Genomic DNA, 19,076 nt, shown 5'->3' with positions numbered 1-19,076 from the left:
GAAATGGCTGAATTCCAGGTGTATTTAAGACAGAGAGCAGGATGACTTGCTGAAGGACTAGAAGAAGGATATAAAGAAAAGAACCCAAAGTAATCCCAGGCACACAGAAGAGAATTGCCATTGCTTGACATGGGGCAGAGTACAGCAGGGCACTTGGGGAAAATCGGAATTCTGTTCCAGATGCCTGCTAGACATGTGGAGGGAATGGTGAGGGAACAGCTGCCTGTGCACCTAGAGCAAGACGGGATGGACATTGGTGTTAAGGCTGTTTGGAAAGCCACAGGTCTTGCAGGTACATCCCATGTGGTAAATATAGACAGAGCAAAGAAGCCCAGTGTTAAGTTCCAGTTCACTGTCACGTTTTCCAGCAGGGTTGAGCTTTGCAGAAACCCCGCTCCTACGCAATGCACAATAAAGTGATACTGACACTATTACCTGACTCAGGCCACACCTGAGTAACCCTGGGCTCACCCACATCTTAGCTCAATGCCCACCATTCCAGTGAGCTCAAAAAGAGCTGATGAGTTTGGACAAAATTAGTCACTGTGCCCCTGTCTGTCTCTCTAGCCACTGTCCAAAACCTTCACTTTAAGAAGCTTCTTTTCTCTACCCTTGGTCACCACATGGGGCCCCACAACCTGCTGCACACCAGGGTACCTCCACTGTTGACCCTGTGTTTGGGCTACCTGTCCACCCAACACCATGCAGGAATTCTGCTCAAAAGGTGTGTGCTGTCTGCCTTTGACTGTTCCTAAAGATAATTAGTTTTAGGCAGTGCATGGCAGATGTAGTTTGTGAAGAAAGCACCACTACCCACCACCCACACCTAACTTGGCATCCTTGGCTGTTTGGAGCATTTCTACTCTCGTCCATCAGCATGAGAATGCCTTGTATTTGACCTCTCCTTTCCAGTGACCCTTCCAACCTAGTAACATTTCAAGGAAAACCACGGTGCAGAGGAAGCCAGGGGTATGGATGGGCACCAGCTGGATGTGGCAGTGTCTACATCTTCAAGCACCAGCAGCGAAATGTGTGCCTCAGACTAGCTACCTTCTGCACCGTCTTAGAGTGCTACAGTCAAGGCAGAGATGCTGGCAAAGAGGATTTGGTTCATCTCTATTGCTTTATTGCAATTCAGGACAGTGAACCTGAGCCAAACCATTGGACTTGATCTGAGAGAAAGAGCCTCCAATCTGGACATGGAGACGGCTGCGCAGAAAAGCTACCTTACCTCCTGCTGCCTAGTCATGAAGGGCAGGGGATATACGAAGCTAAGGACAATGCCTAGGCTAGATCTATGCACCTTCTGGCTACCTCGACATTCTCTGCGGGCTACATGCCCGAAGCCACCTAACTGGACCTCCACCTTTCCCACCCTGGAAGCCAGATGTGGGGTGTACTTTCTGCTAGGATCCACATTTCTCTTCAAAGGACTCTTCTCATTGAGAACAACTGGAAATGTTTTCTGATTTAGGAGAGTGAGTGGGTACTTCTGTTTCTCTTAAGCTTAGTTTGTCATCCTATCAGATGCAGAGATTGTAGGAATGAAAAAGAGAGGACATTGTTTCTCCAGTGGAGGCAGCTCATGGAGGGTGCTGAAGAGAAAACAAAGTTGACTCAGGTGAGACACCTTCCCTATCCTCTACAAATGGCGGCAAACCTACAGCCTCAGGAACACAAAAGGGCCATGTAGGAGGCTGCCACAACCCTGGACATTGAAAGCATACCTGTTTCCAGCAGACTGATCAGCAGGGCTCTAACTCTGGAGCAGGGGTGATGCCCCAGCTTCAGCACCTTGTTTGGGGGCCCAGCACTCATCACTTATATCTGACTAAACACTCCCAGCTCTCAGAGATGTCCCTGAGGCCTCTCCCATGGGGGCAAGGAAGTGTAAGGCACCAGCCACAAAGCCAGGCTGAGAAGCCAGCTAGGAAGAGGGAGTCCCTGTGCCATTCCACCGTGCTCCTCAGGGCCCCCAGGTGTAGGGTTTCAGACCAAGGGCAGTCTGTGACCCTCAATTCTCTAAGGTTGCTTCTTAAGGAGACTCCTGCAGGGAGATGGAGGCAGCAAGTCCAGGCAGGAAGCATGGGGTGCTGCTCAGTGAATATACTGGTTCCTCCCCAGGTGAGGGGTATCAGTGGACTGCACCATAGGACCTGCTACAGTCTCCTCGAAAACAATGACCTGTGGGAGAGAGAGGGCTGGACTGTAGGCTCTGTCCTGGATCCAGACCAGGGGGCCATGTGGTGGCAGGGTTGGAAGGGAAGGGAAGGGAAGGGAAGGGAAGAGGCTACCTGGAACTTCTGCCTCTCCCTAATCCTGACCAAAGGCTCCCAGGGCAGCATTTTGATGACAGGAGGAGAGGGGTGGGAGGGGAGTCACAAGGAAAAGGAGAGGAGGCCAGAAGTGCTCCCACCTGGTTGGCTCCTGAGTTCAGCCAGGCCCCTGGGAGGTAGAGAGTCTCCTGGGGTCCGATGTTCCAGTATCGTCCAAGGATCTGGCCATTGACCACCACAACCCCCTTCTCCCAACCCTTCAAACAGAGTAATGGGGCATTAGTCTACCACATGGCCAAGAAGGTAGCACCACAGCAGAAGGCAGAGACACAGTCAGACACACAACCTATGTTCTTCACTCAGCTTTGGACACCACTAAGGTGTGCAGGTGGTATGTTCTGCCTCTCACCTTGCTAGCTCTAAGCCACCTAGGCAGGGTACCCCCAGGCTGGCTAGACAGGAACCCAAGCAGAACCACCAGGTATTTCTGCTTTGAGACCCTGACCCTGACCCTGTCTCAGAGGGACATGGGGCACTTTCAGATGGGCAACCCAGGCGCCACACAGGTTTCCAGACAGGCCAAGCACAAAGGCTGTGGCTCAGAGCCCTGAGAGGCATGACGTCCAGGGCAGGGAAAGGGGCCCACAAACCTCCAGCTTCAGAAATGTGTCAGAAGGGGAAGGGACAACGGACAGGGAACCCAAGAAGAAAGCCGGGAACGTAGGTGCTTCAGGGACAGTACTCCACGCATCAGTGCCGAACCTAAGGACAGAACATGGCAGGAATGGGTGGGAGGCTCTGTCCCAGGTCTGGTTCCAGGCACCCTCCCCACCTCAAGGTCCCACATCCCCACCTCCTGCCTCTTTACCAGGCCACAGGAATGGCAGGCAGGTGGCACAATGGACATTCCCTCCCTAACCGTACAGGGTTCTGGCATGGCACTGCCCTCATCTGACCAAGCACCTGGGCCTCAGTTCATCTGTGTACCTGCAGGCACCCATGGGGCAGTAGGGGCCCGGAGCCTACCACACAGCATCTGCATGCTCACATGGACTCAGGAAGGGACCCACCTCTGAAAGAAGCTCTTTTTCATATCCAGGCTGTAGATTTTGAAGTTTTTCAGGGGAAAGTTATTTAGAAAGAGATTTCCAATCAAACCTGTGGGGAGGAGGCCAGGAAACATGAGCAAGCCCAATGCAGGGGTGGCTGGCTGGATATGGCCAGGGCCACCATAGAAAAGCTCAAGTGTGGGCTTCTCCTGAAGCAGGTGCTGCTGCCTAAGGAACTCTGCACTGCAGACAAAGCCTCCTATTCATGCCAGTGATATGATAACCAGCAAAAGCATGACTTCCAAGGCTGTAGGAAGAATGATCTACCCAAGCACAGGAACAGAGCTGATAGGTCAAAGGTGAGACATCTCTGGTCTCTCTGAGGGAAGCTCTGCATGACCAAGAAGTGACAGGGTGCAGGCCTAGCTTCAAGATCAGTATCAGTAGGGTCCCAGGCTAACAGACCCAAACTCAGCCAGGAAACTTCTACCTAACCCAGGACTGAAGAGGCATTTTGAAAGTGTTTAAATCACGAGCACATGGCAGTATTACTTGGGACTGGACACTGGGTCCTGAACAGCCGTGGATCTCCACATCAGGAATGGGGCCAGCTATGCGGTCTTGGAGGTTGTCAGGGTACTGTGCATGTGGAGCCTCTGAGCTGCTGAAGTAGGAATTCGAGCAAGCAGAGGAATGCAGACAGGCATTGTGGGGCTGCAGATGCTCTTTAAGTGACACAGGCAGATGTGTAGATGTGTGCGTGTGCATGTACGTGTACACATTTGCATGTACAAATGTGCATGTACACATTTCTGGAGGGGAGGTCTGCAACTTACAAACATGGAACTGTGGTCCAGAGGACAGAACTCACAGAGGAAGTCAGGACAAACTTGTAGGCCCCAGAAACACAAACACAGGCCACAAAGCTCACGCCAGGGGGGTCCTTCCAACCCCAGCAGAACAAAGGAAGTGAAGTGGGCTCAACAGAGGGAACCTGAAAAGGCACTGAGACCCAAAGGATTACTGGGAACTGTTTCAGAAAAGAAAGGCCAGCCTGGATGACGTTATAAGCTACTCCAAGGTCCTTCTGGGGAGGAGTCCCATGTCGGGGCTACATGCTTTCTGTGCAGGCTACCAGAAGGATCTCCACTGAAAGTATGACCAGGAAAAGAGGGTGCAAGTTTCCCCCACTACAAAAGTAGAGTTTCAAGAGAATGGGAAGGTCAGCAGTCCTCCTCACCACAGCAGATTATCTTACCTGAGCTCCTTTATTCATACCTTATTTGAAAGCACCCACATTTAGGTAGCCACATAAAAGAGAGGAAAAGCTAAATTACAGCATGAAAGATCAGAATGTTAGAAAAAATAAAGTGAATTAGTATGAAACTCCTAGAAGGGGTATACATTCTATTTATTGTATACCCTGTTTCTTTTTCCTTGTTATAGAAAGACAATCTATAGGTTTCCCCAGAGCAGAGGAAAGGAAATTCAAGGTAGAGGCAGAGGTCCTGCACCCATCTTTGAAGGCCTAACAATCCCTTCCCTTGCTCTTCACACCTAAGCAAGCAGATGGATCCCTGTGAAAGCAGATTTGAGTTGAAAGACTAGAGGCCAGCTCAGAGTTCTGTGGGCCCCCAAGAGCATACACACACAGACATGCAGGACTAAAGGAGAAGAGGTCAGAATGTAGCTAGGCTTTTCTGGCCTACTCAGCCTCTACCTCCCTCCAGTGGGCCTCCACACCCTGATGATGAGCTGCATGAGGAGTAGCAGCCCACATCTGTGTGGTGCTCTGATAGTGCTTCCTGGCACATGCTGAGACCCACCTTTGCGCTGATCATCAATATTATTCCCGTAGTTGACTCGCCCACGGTTCTCCACCAAGATCCTCAACACAGTATAACCCTGCCAGGAACAGAGTGGCCAATGATAACCTCCTGATGACCAGCCATAAGGTCACTGATGCACCTTGGGGTGTGTTTGTGAACCCCAGTTCTTCCCTACACTTTGAGAATTAGAGTGAGAGCCTCTGGCTGGCCAGAAAGCCATACCCATCCCCCTCCATCCACAGCTTGTAGTTAAGGAGACTCCTGGCTTCTAGGTCTTCCTCTTGAACACCCACGAAACCACCATGGAGGCACCAGGGCTAGCCACACCCAAATCCCTAGGATCCTAGGGATAACAAACCTGGATCAAGGGGATAACAATCTCTGTTGTTTTATAGTCCAAGAATCCTATGGACACTGTGTTCACAAATACCTGCCAAAGGGAGAAAATGGAAAGCAGCCATGGTCAGCAGGAAGGTAGATGAGAGAGGCCTTCACTGGGCAGTGACAGAGGCAGTGCTATGTGCCTGCCTACCTAGGAGGGGCTCTAGCCAGACATAGAGGTGAAATGAACTCCGAGGTCACAGCTGCAAAGGCTCACAGAGCCGGGGAGGGGATAGCTGATTCTGAGGGCAGAGGGAATAAAGTATGTACTGTAGGTCTTGTCACTAGACAGTCCCCTGGATTCAGAAGAGATACTCCTACCTGGCCCCGGTCACGCACACAGCCACGGAGGATGCCTGATGAAGTGATGGTGGTCTCATACAGAGTGTACCCAAAGGCTTGTCCATTCCCGTTGTTTACTGGAAGGTTCTCCATGTTGATGGGTTTTTCCGACTTGATGGGCTGTGTGCAGAAGACATAGAGAGGCACAGAACCAGGCTGCATCTCAGCCCAGCTCTCCTATGTAAATGTGGCTGGCTGGCTGGCTCAGGAGGAAGGGAGGGAGCACATGGAGGGCACAGAGGCGGCGGGTGCTAACCTCTTTCTTCTATTCTGACTTCTCATCACATGAGCTCTGGGGCCCAAGTCACAGGGCACAGGGACAGGAGGAGAGAGACATCATGACATAATGGAGCCCTGCAGTCTACTGGACCTTAACTCCTAACCACCTTCAACTGTTCATCACTGCTGCCTGGAGTGGGCTCCAGGAGGTGCCCTCTTCACAGAGCAAGGATCAGCCCCTTCCTTGCCAGCCTCCGTCCCCTGTCCTAGACAGAGATGGCTGGGGGAATGAAAGCTCCTGCTTTCACCGTCTTTTGTTCCTTCCCACGTGGTGCCGAGCAGCCTGATGTCTTCACTCAGTTCTGAATTGAGAACAAGCCTCAAAGTATCCAGAGCTGCCTCTGGTCTTCCAAGCACCCCTCCTGAAGAGCTCCTGGGCCCTGCCTGCCCACCCAGGGCTGCTCCTGCTCCCTGACCCACACACTCACCTTCCCCATGTACTTGAGGGCATCCCACAACGACAGGTAGAGAAATGGTTCCATTGGCTCATAGGCCATCTTGGGGAGAAGGTCAGGTGGGGGAGAGAGAGGGGTACCTGTGACAGACAGACAGACCACACATCCATTCCTGAAGGATCCAGGCCATTGCTGCCTCCTCTGGCCTCCTAGCCACAGGCCCGGTGTCGTCCTGGATCCTGGCCAGTTCTCATCATTGCCTAAACCTCTCTGGGAGGCAAAGCCTAGGGAAGGGTGGGGTCTATGCACACTATTACAAAACTGTCTCCCCAGTCCATGGCTGGGGTGGCAGGGGAGGGTGGGAAGGTAACTCCACGGGCTCAGAGCAGAAGCAGGAACCTGAGTGGTGTGTGTGTCAGCTGCCTGGTGGTACCTGAGAGGGAGCCAAAGAAGTCTCGAAGCTTGCCATACTTGGCTGTGTAATCACCAGCCTCCGTGAGCACTGCATCATAGTCTGCAAGACACCCGTGCAACTCCCATGGTCATCCCTGTCCCAAGAGCCATCTGTGGCACAGGAGACAGGAGGTGCTGGGGTAGGCAACTGGCAGTTCTCAGCCCAGCAGTTGGGAAGGTAAATCACCTTTAGTATGAGCCATTCAGTTGCTATAAATACTAACGTAAGAAATCTTGCAAAACTGCCCACGATCGCAGCATCAGCCTAGATTTCTAGCTGCAGGCAGTAAACGAGGCATCTTTTTCTACCCTCTGGGGACTCCCACTCCAAGGGGCCAGAGACCACACCCTCTCAGAGGTCCAAGTAGGAGGCAGAGGCGCTGCTCTCATCCCTGTCACCCTGGGCCTCCCCTCCTTTCCTCTGGATCCCAGTCTCCAAGGGGCTTCTGTAGCAGAATAGCCAGCTTACAGGCATGGCATGGCATGCCCCGAGTCTCCTGCTGCTCTCCAAGGTTAAAAGGGACAGCTCAGACACAGCCTCTCCCTTCCCCAAGCAGTTTACAGCCAAATACATCAAAGGTGCCTGTTGTCCCTAAAGACTCTCCAAAAAAATCCCAGGCGTGCAAAGGCAGGAGAGGACAAGAGAGGACCAGTACCAGGGAATCATACTTGCCATAGCTGGTGACATCAGACTTATACTCATTGAAATGCATGGCTCCATTTATGAAGCCAAAATTGGTGCCTCCATGGAACATGTAGAGGTTGATGGAGGCGCCGGCATTGGTGATGGCAGACACTGTTTCCAGAACCTCTACAGGAGAGGGGAGAAGGATGAGCACGCAGAGTCAGAGTCTGAGACAAGCCCTAAGCACCTCAGAACTTAGAGTTCCAACCCCTCTGCAAGGTCACCTTCCTGCTCCGTCCTGTGGCTTTACTGACACTCTGGACAGAAGATCAGGGGAGAGGGAGAGGAAGTGGCTACCAGTCCCAGCTGGAGCTTGGCCCCCATGTTCTAAGACCTGTTGAGTCTATCAATTACCGTGTGCACACCATGCAGCATGGGCCAGCCAGTCCCTGCCTGCTCATACCCCCAGCAGTCACGCTCATAGAGGGCACAAAGCCAGAACTCGTCCATCACTAGAGACACAGTTCTGACCCCCTCCTTCAATCCCGCCTTCACTTGGAAATGAACTGACAGGGTGAAAAGACAATATCAAGAGAGAGAAACAAATGCTTAATAGATATATATTGTTAACCTCAACTAAAGAAATGAAACTAGACATTGACCTGTAAGACTGGTAAATACTAAACATTATTTGAATACTGAGTGTGGATGAATCTGTAGGAAATCCTCTAGTAATGGTAAGTGAAAGTTGCTACAATCCTTCTGGAGGGCAGTTTGGGAAGTACATACATTGAAATTCCACTACTGTAGAAATTCTGTAATCAAAGGGAACTGGTAAGTCAGGTACACAAGACTGGAGTCCAAAGGTGCTCCCTGAGGGGCTGGGGATTTAGCTCAGAGGCAAAGCGCCTGCCTGGCAAGCGCAAGGTCGTGAGTTCGGTTCCCGGTACCGGAGAAAAACAAAAAAAAAAAAAAAAAAAACAAAAAAAACAAAGGTGCTCCCTGAAATGGTGCTGAATCCACCAAAGTCATGGGAAACCCCCTGAGAATCCACCAGTAAAATATTAGGTTCGTAAGTGATGGTTTATTCATCAACACAGTGTTTTTTGCTTTAGTTAAGATGGTAATGTAAATCTATACCGAGTAGTACAGAAAACTTCTCTCTGAGTCTTTAACGGGGTTAAGCAGGTAACCAGGTCAGCAGGGCCTAACCTCCTTGTCTCTATTTGACATGCATACAGAGCTGCAGGTGGAGATGCACTAAGAACTGTCTACAATGCATATATCATTCCTTGAGCCCTGGTACTTTTATTTCTTATTTACATCTTTCTGTATTTTCTGGATGTTTTCAGTATACAAGCATTACTTTTCTAATCACAAAAACATGCAAAAGCAACATTAAAATACCTACCTTTTCCAAATGCTCATCAACTGAGGAATGGATAAAAAAGATGTGGTATTTCTATACAATGGAGTATCACTCAGCTATAAAAAAGATAAACTCAAGGCTTTTACAGGTAAATGGATGCAACTAGAGACCATGCTCATAAGTGAAATAAATCGGACCCACATATTTAAACATCACATTGTCTCCCTGGTGTAAGAACATGAAAGAGTAGATAAAACCCAAGATGTACAATAGATAATAAGAAAGGGAAAGAAATGGCTCAAAGGAAGGAACAACTGGGATGGGGGAAAGAAGAAAAAGAAAGTACTAAGGAATCATATATATATATATATATATATATATATATATATATATATGGATCAGTGGCATAACTGTACTGCTGGTGTCTGATGGTTTGTTGAGGGGAACAGTTAATGATTAAAAGTTTTGGTTTCTTTATATTTTGACCAATTTTGCATGCTTGTATCTGGTAATCTGAGCAACTTATGTGACAAAAACAATTTGCAGTACAACAACCATTGGTGAATTCCTACAATCCCGTCTAGTGACACTATGTATTGTCTCTAATGCTCTTTTAAATTATTATTTTCTTATTCCCTTTAATGATTTGATCAATCTTATGTTCTTACATCTGGTAATCTGAGCAACTTCGTTGAACATAACAATATGAAATATAACAACTACTGTTAATCCCTACCATTTGGTTTCAAACCCGGATCATTTTTAATGTCCTTGCTTTGTTTTGTTTGCATTTTGCTATTGTTCATTTTTCATACTATTGTCTTTAAAATTAAAAATTAAAAAAAGACCTAGCTTTTGCTTTAAATGTAAAGACAAATAATTCTGAACTATCAAAAGCTTACTATTATATACAAATGATCTCAGGAGCCCTGCATCCTACAGTTGCATACATCAACCAGCAGAGAACAGGAAGTACCTTCTTACTTCTGTCATCAACACACATACTGGATGTTGGCAAAGCATGGCACTCACCAGAAGAATCCAAGATATTGTGTGGGCTTCCCCATGAATCAAACCACCCTGTCCAGTACTCCATCACCATCTTGGGCTGATTCCCCTGGGTACCACAAAATGAGTTAGACATGCAGACCACCCAAAAGGGAAAGAAGGATGCCCTTCCTGGAAGGAACCCCAATACCTCTGCCTCCTGCCTCTTCTCTGACCACACAACCCTTGCCTGAGAGACCGTGGAAGGAGAGCCCAGAGGAAAATGGCTTGTCTACCACATATGGCCTGCACACTCAAAGGTGTAGAAGGGAAGAGGCTAACCAAGTCAAGGCAGTAGATTCTGATGGCTCCTTGTGGTTTTAATGACACATACAGTGGATGCCAGCAAGAAGACATTGGTAGTGGCTCAGATCTTCACATCTTCCTTAGCGGACCTCATTAGAATTCAACATCTGCTTGGGATGCACTTCCCTATGCTGAGTTGTTTTCTGGATTGAGGCGAGCTTTACCCATCCTCTTCCAGGGAAGGGAAATGTTCTATCCAGCCTGACTCTGTATGTGTGAGGCCCACCATGAATGCACACCCCTCAGAGTTGCTGCTTCCCTTTACCCAGAAGAGTCAGGGAGCTACAGAGTGCACTGTCTTCAAGGTCTAGCTTAGTTTAAATAGCAGCTTGCAAAACTAGACCCTAAAATCAGGGCCTGCCAGTTCAGCCATTTATAGTACAGATGGGGCAGCCACAGTCTGAATGCATATTTCAAAAGTCTTAAATATTATTTCAGAATGCTGACCTTGATGCATGATCACCACAAGCAGGTAAAGCTCACTGTCAGAGCCAGGCTTGGCTCTGCCATGTTTGTAGAAGGCCTAGAGGACCTGGGGGAAGTGTAAGGACTGATCTGATAGCATTTCAGGATCTGCACCAGTGTCTTCCTCACTCATTCAGCAATGATCAAATGTCCTCTCTGCCAGTGAGGGCAGCTGCCTACAGAGCAATGACATCTGGTCCAGGGTTTGGTGCACACTTATGGGCCACTGACCCTAACTCTGGCACCCCTATGATTTGGGAGTATCCTTATCCCCAGTTAACTGAAGGGGAAAGATGCACAGAGAGGTTCAATGACTTGTCCTAGGTTGCACACTAGAGTGGTCTGGTCATTGCAGGGGTAGCTCACAGCATTCTACATTTCCCTCTGGCAGCACTCAGGTACAATCTTACCTAGTTATTATTTCATATATCATGTTTCTCTCTTCCCAAGTGGGACACAAATTCTGTGAGCACAGAGATCCTGTGATTTATCAAACAGCACATTAAGCACAGCTCAGCCACTCAGCAAATGGACTCAACCTGGTCCCATCCTATCCATTATCTTTCTTAGCAGAAGTCTGCCTCGACACATGGCCCTCACCCTACAAGCCTTCAGTGGCCATGGTGACTTCATGGGTGGGCCTGAGGACAGAACCCCTGCTCTGAAGGCTGTCAGCTAGAGTAGAAATGAACCCAGTCATCGCTACAGTCAATATGACACTCCAACTGCGCTGCTCTAGGTCTGGGATCAATGAGGACATGTAACAGATGTGGGGATTCCTCGCACCCTTCAGCAAGCCAGGGTGAGAGACGAGGCTTTCAATTCTGGTGTCAGGCCGTGCCTTGGCCCTGGTCATATCTATCTCCTTAGGAGAGACTGTGAGTTCAGGAGAGTGCAATCAGAACAGGACTGAGCTGCACATGACCAGTGATCTAATGATGCTCACACACCCAGTAGCTCTTCTCTTTCTCCTCCTGACCTGGGTAGGCTGGCCTCCTGTCTTGACAACCATCTTTCTCGGACCATAGGAACCTTCCTGGTTAAGACCAGTAGCTCACATAGGATAGGACACAAAGAAGGTTCTCTTCTTCCTTAATCCTTTAGAGCACGATTGGGGCCTGTGGAGCCCTCGAAAGCCAGATCTTATTCACACCATGTCAGCCTACACTGTAAAACCACAGAGAAGCCTCTACACTGCTTCCTTCAAAGGTGTATGGCAAGTGGACTAAGTGAAAGGCAGGGTAGCTCAGTTGGTCTCCCTCGGGGGCACTCAGAATCCCAACATCTGTGCGGGACAGGCCCACCACTTCTGCTGGGCCAGACTTACCTGGATACTTAAGAGAGAGGTGGTCAGTGACTGTAGCTCCTGTTGGGACTGCAGGTTGATGGTGGCCAGCACTGAAGAGAAAGGAGAAAGGAGAAACAAAATGTGGTGGTAAAGTCAGGAAGACTTTCTGAATACCCCAATCCCTTCTTAGACCACAAACTGGTCTGACAGCATCAGACTTACTTTACTGATCTTGGAAATTCCACCACCCAGCACAGGGCTGGCATAATCATCACTCAAGAAGCATCTGTCTTTGAGTAACTAGTTTTATAGCCACAGTATACACTAGGATAACTGTGCTTCTGTAGCAACCAGAGTCTGAGCTTCGTACACCAAGCATGGAGTAGAAGAAGATACTGACCTGAATGAAGCCTCCTGCTTTATTTCTTCATGAGGAGTCATTTTCTACTCTACACCATAATGAGTTCACTTTAAAGTTTAAATATATGCTCAAGAAAAATCCACTCTGGCTGGTGGCTGGCCATGCTTCCCTTGGCTAAGCCAGGGGCAACACTTGGCTCTGAGGGTCTGTGCCTGCTTGCTGTTCACCTTCACAGTGACCTCACATGCACAGGCCTTGGCCTGGGCTCAGGTACGCCCAGAAATAGCGACAGAGACTGAGGCAGCCAGTGAGCCCAGGAACCCTGAAGACCGGCCACAGATGACTAGGGAAGAAAAGCAAGTATAGTTAAGACCTGGGAAGGCACAACAATTTGCCCCATAATCACAAAATTGGTGGGCCGCAGAATAGGGCTGCAAACCCAAGCCCTTCTGACACCGATGATACTGTCCAGACCCCTCCTGGCCTAAAGCAGCAAACTCCACTCAGCAGGCCTATCTGAAACTGATCGGCAGAGGTCTCCAAGTGAACAGGACACAGAGATGACTGAACACAAGCAACAGTGGCCTTTCCTTCCTGACTCCTCACCACATAAGGTGGAAGGTGGACAGACAGACAGGACAGCCCCACAGAATAAGAATACCGAAGAGGTATTAGCAGAGGGAAGTGCTGAGGGAGTCTTAGGACAATGACGGCCTTAGAGAATGATAGAAGTTTCCACTTGCTCCCACCTCCAGCCCAAGGCTTCACCCACTCCCAGCCCCGAGCCCATGCAGGAAGGACACGTGTGCCTGGCTTCACATTCCTGTCCTCAAGCCTCCTTCCTCACCTGTGCCCATCTCTTGGCAGGGTCCTTTGCTCTTAAAAACCCCCAAGGGTGTGCAGGTGCGTGACAGGAGGAAGGATGTAAGTAGGGAATACAGCAGGGGCTTCCTGCTCGTTCCTCATAGTTAGTCCCAAAAGATCTGCAGCAAAAACCAAAGGCGTTTTCTATGGAGACACCCAATGGCACTCAGACAGTGTCTCCAAGCAGTGACGTAAAAGTGTCCCTCCTTGACCAGCCCCATGGCTTATCACCCCACAAGGCAAGAGTCTTGTCCTCTATCTCCCCCAACCCCAGGGCACCAAGGGGACATTTAGTGCCTCTTTTTAAAGCAGCAAGAGCCAAGCACCTGAGAACATCCTCATCTGAAAGCCTGGGCGGAACAGACAGTAAGAAAACAGGGAAAGCAGAGAATCCATATACAGAAAGCAGGAATGATGATAAGACCACCCAGTAAGATGGTGAAGCACTGCCGAAGAAAGGCAATGACTGAACAAACGTCTCACCACTGGTGGACAAAGCTGTGCCAGTGCCAATGACTCACAGAAGTGCCATGAAAGTAAAAACACCTCACAGTAGAAGGTATCATTGTGAAACACCAGAATATCATTGGTAAAAAGAGAGTTACAAATCTTTAAGAAATGAGAAGAGGGAGGATATGGAACATGCAAAGGGATCAGGAGCCTGAATGTCATTGGACTTTAGTAGCACCAGTACATGCCAGAAAATGATGGAATGATGTCTTCAAAACCCCAGGAAGCAAGGCCTAATATAGGAGACACAGTGCCACTTTGGGATAAAGCAGTGCAGCATACCTGTAGCAGATCACACACATGCGTGTGCGCGCACACACGCATGTACACATATACACGGGAGGGAGGGCTCCTGGCAGCCTGCCAGGCCTCACCATGGAACCTGGTATGCACAGGCACTGATAAACACCAGCCAAGGTTTTAGGTAAAGCGTTTGTTAAAAGAAGACCAAAGGATGGACATGGTAGTAGAGGAAGAAAAAGAAAAATTGAAATGAAAGCTAAACCAAATAGGATAATTACTACATCGGAAGTGAGAACTAAGTACACTGGAAAGCAAGTTGATTTGCAACTGGAGGATTCAGATACACTAAGGGAAACCACAGAAGGGCCTCTGCACATCCATACGCATGCCTAGATGCTGAGCTCTCCGAGAGGGAGGGGCGCTAAGAAAATATCATCTCCTGAACAGGAAGCCAGAGGCAGAACATTAGCTCAGTAAACACAGACTTCTGTGTGCATGTTGTTCAGACACATGAAGGAAAGAAGTGGAAGAAAAAGGTAAAGAGTTCAGGATGGTCATTTCCAGGGAACAGGAGGAGGAGGCAGGAAGTGCTGCGTTTCTCCATGAGGACCTGCATTATTTTACTTGTAGACCATGTGATTAATTTCTGAAATTAAAAAGTACCATTCTAGGCAGCAGCTGGTGGCAGGGACTTGAGGGGTAGACACTGCAGGGGAGGACAGGGGCATGGAGAGAACAGGGCCAGGCATCCTCATAGGTCTTTAACCAGTGGACTGCAAAGAGCTAAAACTGTTCACCATCATCTAAAGGTCTCCCACACATAGTCGGCCCGGCCCACACCAGACTGCATCACTCATGCCCAGAGACTGTGGGAACAGGTATGAGGAGACAGTGCCACCATGTGGAAGCAGCAGGAAGCATGGCTGGGCATCACCACACCCAGCAGCCAGGGTCTGCCTTGGCCTTCAGTTCACTCCGTGGGGGACAAGAGCCTTCTCCATGCCAGGTGTTGCTGGGGGACCCAGGGTTAAAAGCCGGTCTACCAACACAAAGCAGGTGCTACAGCAGAGGCAGCACAGTTGGAGGTGACCATGGGGAAGAGCCACAGTGGCTCTCAAGGATGCGCAAAGCCGCCAAGGAGCAGGGCCCACTGTGAACAATGGCAAGAAGGCCAGCAGGGTGGAAGGGAGTGTGCAAGGGGAGGCACTGGGAGTGAGCTCGGCCAGCTCCAAGGTTGTGCTGGGAAGCCCTCCAAGTCATTCTCTGGACCTCACTTCCCTATGGGGCTCCTGACCAATGAACACACTTAAAAGGCATGCACCACTGTTATGTGCAGAAAGAGCTGGGGGCCTTAGTGATGAGAAAGGAGGTCAAACGCTACCCAAAAATGCAAGCGAGAGACGATGGTAACAGTCAAGCAGCAAAACACAGGTAAACTCCACATGGGTTCTGAAGACAAAGGCTAGAGATAAAAAGGCCAGGCCACGGCTTGTGGGTGAGGCAGCCAGGAGAGCAACTGAGGAATGATGACAAGGTGTGGGGCCTGTGTAGCTGAGGGGAAAGGGAGCTGCAACTTTCTGACAGAGGAGGCCTGTGAGTGGGGTGGCATGTACAGAGCTGTTAGCGCCCTAGTGCCCAGCAGGGATGGGAGACGCTCGCAGAGCTGGCCATGGCTCAGCACCTCTGACACGGATCCTTCACCGCTTCAGCCCACAGCTCTCAACCCAGTGCCATGGAAGAATGAGAAGAGAAAACTTCCAGCCTGTCTCAGTGCCACCTGGGGGACCCTGCACAGCAACGCTACCCACACAGCCTCTGGCCAGTACCTCCATGGACCACTCCCTTCTGCAGGCCATCCTTGTTGTCTGAGGTCAAAAGTAGTTCTATGATTCCACGGTCCTCCAAGGCCTACAGGGGATAAAAGACAAGTCAGGCAGTGTTCATTCTGTAAAGCTCCTGTGTGTTGTACTGCTAGGGACAAGGCAGCCTAGAGAGCAAGGGGAAAGATCTAATTAAAGCATTTTCTGCAGCAAGCCCACCTTCTCTATACCTGCCATATTCAGCAAATAAACCTGACTTCCAGCTGTGGCAAGGAACAGGGCTGCTGGAATCTGCAGCTCTTGCTTGCTTCTGGAGGTCTGGCCAATTTGCTGTTCCCCAACAGCCTACATAGAGGCTGGCTTCATAGGCTAGCTGCCATGGTGTCACCTGGCAACTGCCTGCTGGGCTCCAGTGAGATGATCAGGCTTCCAGAATAGCACCCACATCTTCCCATTTGCCCACACTATGAGCAGACAGCTGGTCTTTCCCAACACTGAGTCCAGTGTGGCATTAGTTTACAGCAAAGGCAACACTGACCCAGCCATGCCTCAGTGGCATGCCACATGCACTGCCCATGCCCAGTTCAGGGAGAAGCATTCCTGAGGGTTGTCAGTCTGAGGACTAAGTGAGCAATGAGAGGCCAAAAGGATTTCTACCACTCAGATAGGTTGTTAGCATTTATAGAGTAGTATTTACTAAATTGCAGGCATTCTGCTAAGCACTTTGTACACTGTCCATTCAGTCTTCACAATTAATCTATCAACAGTAGAGATGAGGAAAAGATGATGGGTCACAGAGATAACGAGAGCTTGGGCTGATCCCAGAATCTGTCCACAGCAAAGGGTCAGCTCTGAGGCTTTGGGCACACTGAGGTCAGAAACCCCTGCAAAGGTGATTTTCCTCTAATTTTCCCTGCAGATCTTATGACACGACTACTTATTTCAACTGAGTACTTCTGGAACTAGAGGAGGCAAAGATATCCTCCAGCTGGAGAGTAACACTTACGTTAACTTCCATGTACTATTAAGGAAAGGGCAAAGGGGGTTTAATTGTCAGGAATGACAGAGCAGGAGAGTATTTACCATGAGGCTGGCCGAGACCTTTATCAAAAGCCCCAGACTAACCCACTTCAGCTATTCAATGAGTCATTCTCTGACACGTGAAATCTACTTAGCTTCCTACAACACATACACACTTACAGCTCACAGGCATTCATTTACTGACTCATCCTACAAGAGGTAATCATCTCCATTGTGCACATGATAAACTAAGGCTCAGTAAGAGGTAAAGGGACCTGCCCAAGGCCATGCACTGCTGGTGGTGTCCACATCTGGGCAACACCCCCAGGAGGGCCACATGGCATTCAGGAGCATCCTCCCTGCAGCTTCAGGATAATAGTGCCTGGGCACTGTGCCCTGATGCAGAAGATGAGGTCCCCAAGGAGCTCCACTCTCCTCTCCCACCTGCTGCACAACTCCCCCTCTCTGCAGGTGAGTCACTGCACCAACAGCGGCTAGAGAAACCCCAGAGAGAGTCTGAAGAAAAAAGGTGTGGCTGATCTGGAAGCCTGAATCTGGACTGGTATCACTTTAGGTAATTCAAGGACAAGGAGGAAGCTGGGTGTATGCTCTCTTCCAGGCTGTGCCTGGGTCTGACTTCAGGACTGAACTAGCATGGGGAATGCGGGGGCCCTGTCCAGAATACAGTGTATGCCCTTCCAAGAAGCTTTCTGCAGATGAGAAGTTGGGGGACAGTGAGGGTGTAGGAGAGTCTACAGTCTATAGGAAGGGAGGTAATCTCCAGATGGAAAATGAATCTGTGGGAGAAAGCCAAAAAGGTGCTACCTGCGCCATCAAGGGTCAGAGCTGAAGCTGATCTGCTTCCAACGAGATGGATTCATCCAGAGGACGGTTAATGTTTCCTCACTCACAGCCCCACCTGGCTGACCCTCCAAGGGCTCCATGATGAATGCCAGTGATCTAGCAAAGTCACTTATTGACAACTTACTGTAAACCTAGAACTGTGCTCATCTGCCTGACCTCACACAGTACAATCTGGAGGGGCAGATGTTCTTTCTAATCCTACTTTGTAGAAGAAAAAAAGACTTAGAAAAAATAAGGCATTTGTTCAAGATCTCAGCTACTAAGTGACAGATACCAGACCTGAATATTAGCCTGTTCTACTAAGAGTCACTACAGCCCTGCATTCTCCTGACCTGCTATGCATCAAAGCCACCATTCTCACCCTCTCTCACACACTGGGGGCCACCTCAGACTCATATAATCGCATAGCATGGTATGTGGCCAAGGCATTAGGACTTTTTTAACTCTCCAGATAAAGTGAATCATGGCTTTAGCTCAGGGCTGGAATCATGGCAACAGCTCAGGAAGATTTCTCTAAATATTAACACTCAGCCTCTGGATCACCATGTACATACTGATGACCCCACTGAAACCCTGCAGAACTAAATCAGTGTAGGAAATTGCCATTAACAAATACTGCTGGGAGACATAGCAATCAACATGAGAAAAATATTAGACCCATAGATCATTACCCTTCATGTAATATATATGAAGACACCAACCAGGCAGACTCTCACCTTCTTGATGTAAGGCATGTAAGCAGGGTCTCTGTTGTAGGAACCATATTCATTCTCCACCTGCACAGCAATAATGGGCCCCCCGTGCTTGTACTAGGGAGAAGAGATAAACATTCAGAAGCTGAATTCATGGGAACCGTGTCATCCAAATCCATCCAATTGCTAGCAACATCCCCCACTTGAAAACAGAAGGCTCTAAAGGCCTCGTATGTACTTAAGAGCATTGTCCTTAAGAGAGAGAGACAGGAAGAACTAGGCTCTGTTCTCTTATGGAAACATCAGATAAACAACTATAAACGGACTACATAACATCATACAACCTCTAAAACCTGTCAAAGATCTAAACAAACAAGTGACAACACAATCAAGAAACAGCCAAGAGTGCAAGAGTGGGACTTCCGCAATGCTTCTAGTCATGCTTGCCCTCCCCTCCTCAGTGGAGCACAATGTGGCTGGAAGAAGCTGCCCTGAGTTCCCAGGCCCCTCTCCTGGGGTGGAAGGCATTCACCTAGGCTGTGGGAGCCACCTGCCTATTAGTCACTCAGTAGACATCTGTGATCAGACCTACTGTCCT

General features: G+C 49.2%; 1 protein-coding gene across 6 annotated transcripts in view; it reads right to left on the bottom strand.

Annotated features, from left to right (window-relative positions):
* Nucleotides 1-1,104: 1,104 nt before the first annotated feature.
* LOC102004261 (beta-galactosidase-1-like protein 2) overlaps nucleotides 1,105-19,076 on the bottom strand; it is a 33,030-nt gene continuing 15,058 nt past the window's right edge. For 5 of the 6 annotated variants that reach the window (XM_005378599.1, XM_005378601.1, XM_013511246.1 and 2 more), the window contains 14 exons: nucleotides 18,503-18,595; nucleotides 15,909-15,990; nucleotides 12,144-12,214; nucleotides 10,031-10,115; nucleotides 7,678-7,815; nucleotides 6,985-7,065; nucleotides 6,585-6,691; nucleotides 5,857-5,997; nucleotides 5,513-5,584; nucleotides 5,152-5,230; nucleotides 3,347-3,434; nucleotides 2,927-3,038; nucleotides 2,417-2,533; nucleotides 1,105-2,184 (listed from right to left, as the gene is read on the bottom strand). In XM_005378599.1, the coding sequence (XP_005378656.1) occupies nucleotides 2,098-2,184; nucleotides 2,417-2,533; nucleotides 2,927-3,038; nucleotides 3,347-3,434; nucleotides 5,152-5,230; nucleotides 5,513-5,584; nucleotides 5,857-5,997; nucleotides 6,585-6,691; nucleotides 6,985-7,065; nucleotides 7,678-7,815; nucleotides 10,031-10,115; nucleotides 12,144-12,214; nucleotides 15,909-15,990; nucleotides 18,503-18,595 (1,353 nt within the window). In that variant the 3' untranslated portion in view covers nucleotides 1,105-2,097. The remainder of the gene's footprint in view (nucleotides 2,185-2,416; nucleotides 2,534-2,926; nucleotides 3,039-3,346; nucleotides 3,435-5,151; nucleotides 5,231-5,512; nucleotides 5,585-5,856; nucleotides 5,998-6,584; nucleotides 6,692-6,984; nucleotides 7,066-7,677; nucleotides 7,816-10,030; nucleotides 10,116-12,143; nucleotides 12,215-15,908; nucleotides 15,991-18,502; nucleotides 18,596-19,076) is intronic. The other variant, XM_013511245.1, reaches the window with a different exon arrangement.

The sequence above is a fragment of the Chinchilla lanigera genome, unplaced genomic scaffold (assembly GCF_000276665.1).
Source record: "Chinchilla lanigera isolate Chin_1 unplaced genomic scaffold, ChiLan1.0 scaffold00011, whole genome shotgun sequence".
NCBI classification, from domain to species: Eukaryota; Metazoa; Chordata; class Mammalia; order Rodentia; family Chinchillidae; genus Chinchilla; species Chinchilla lanigera.
This window is presented reverse-complemented; position numbering and strand designations above follow the sequence as displayed.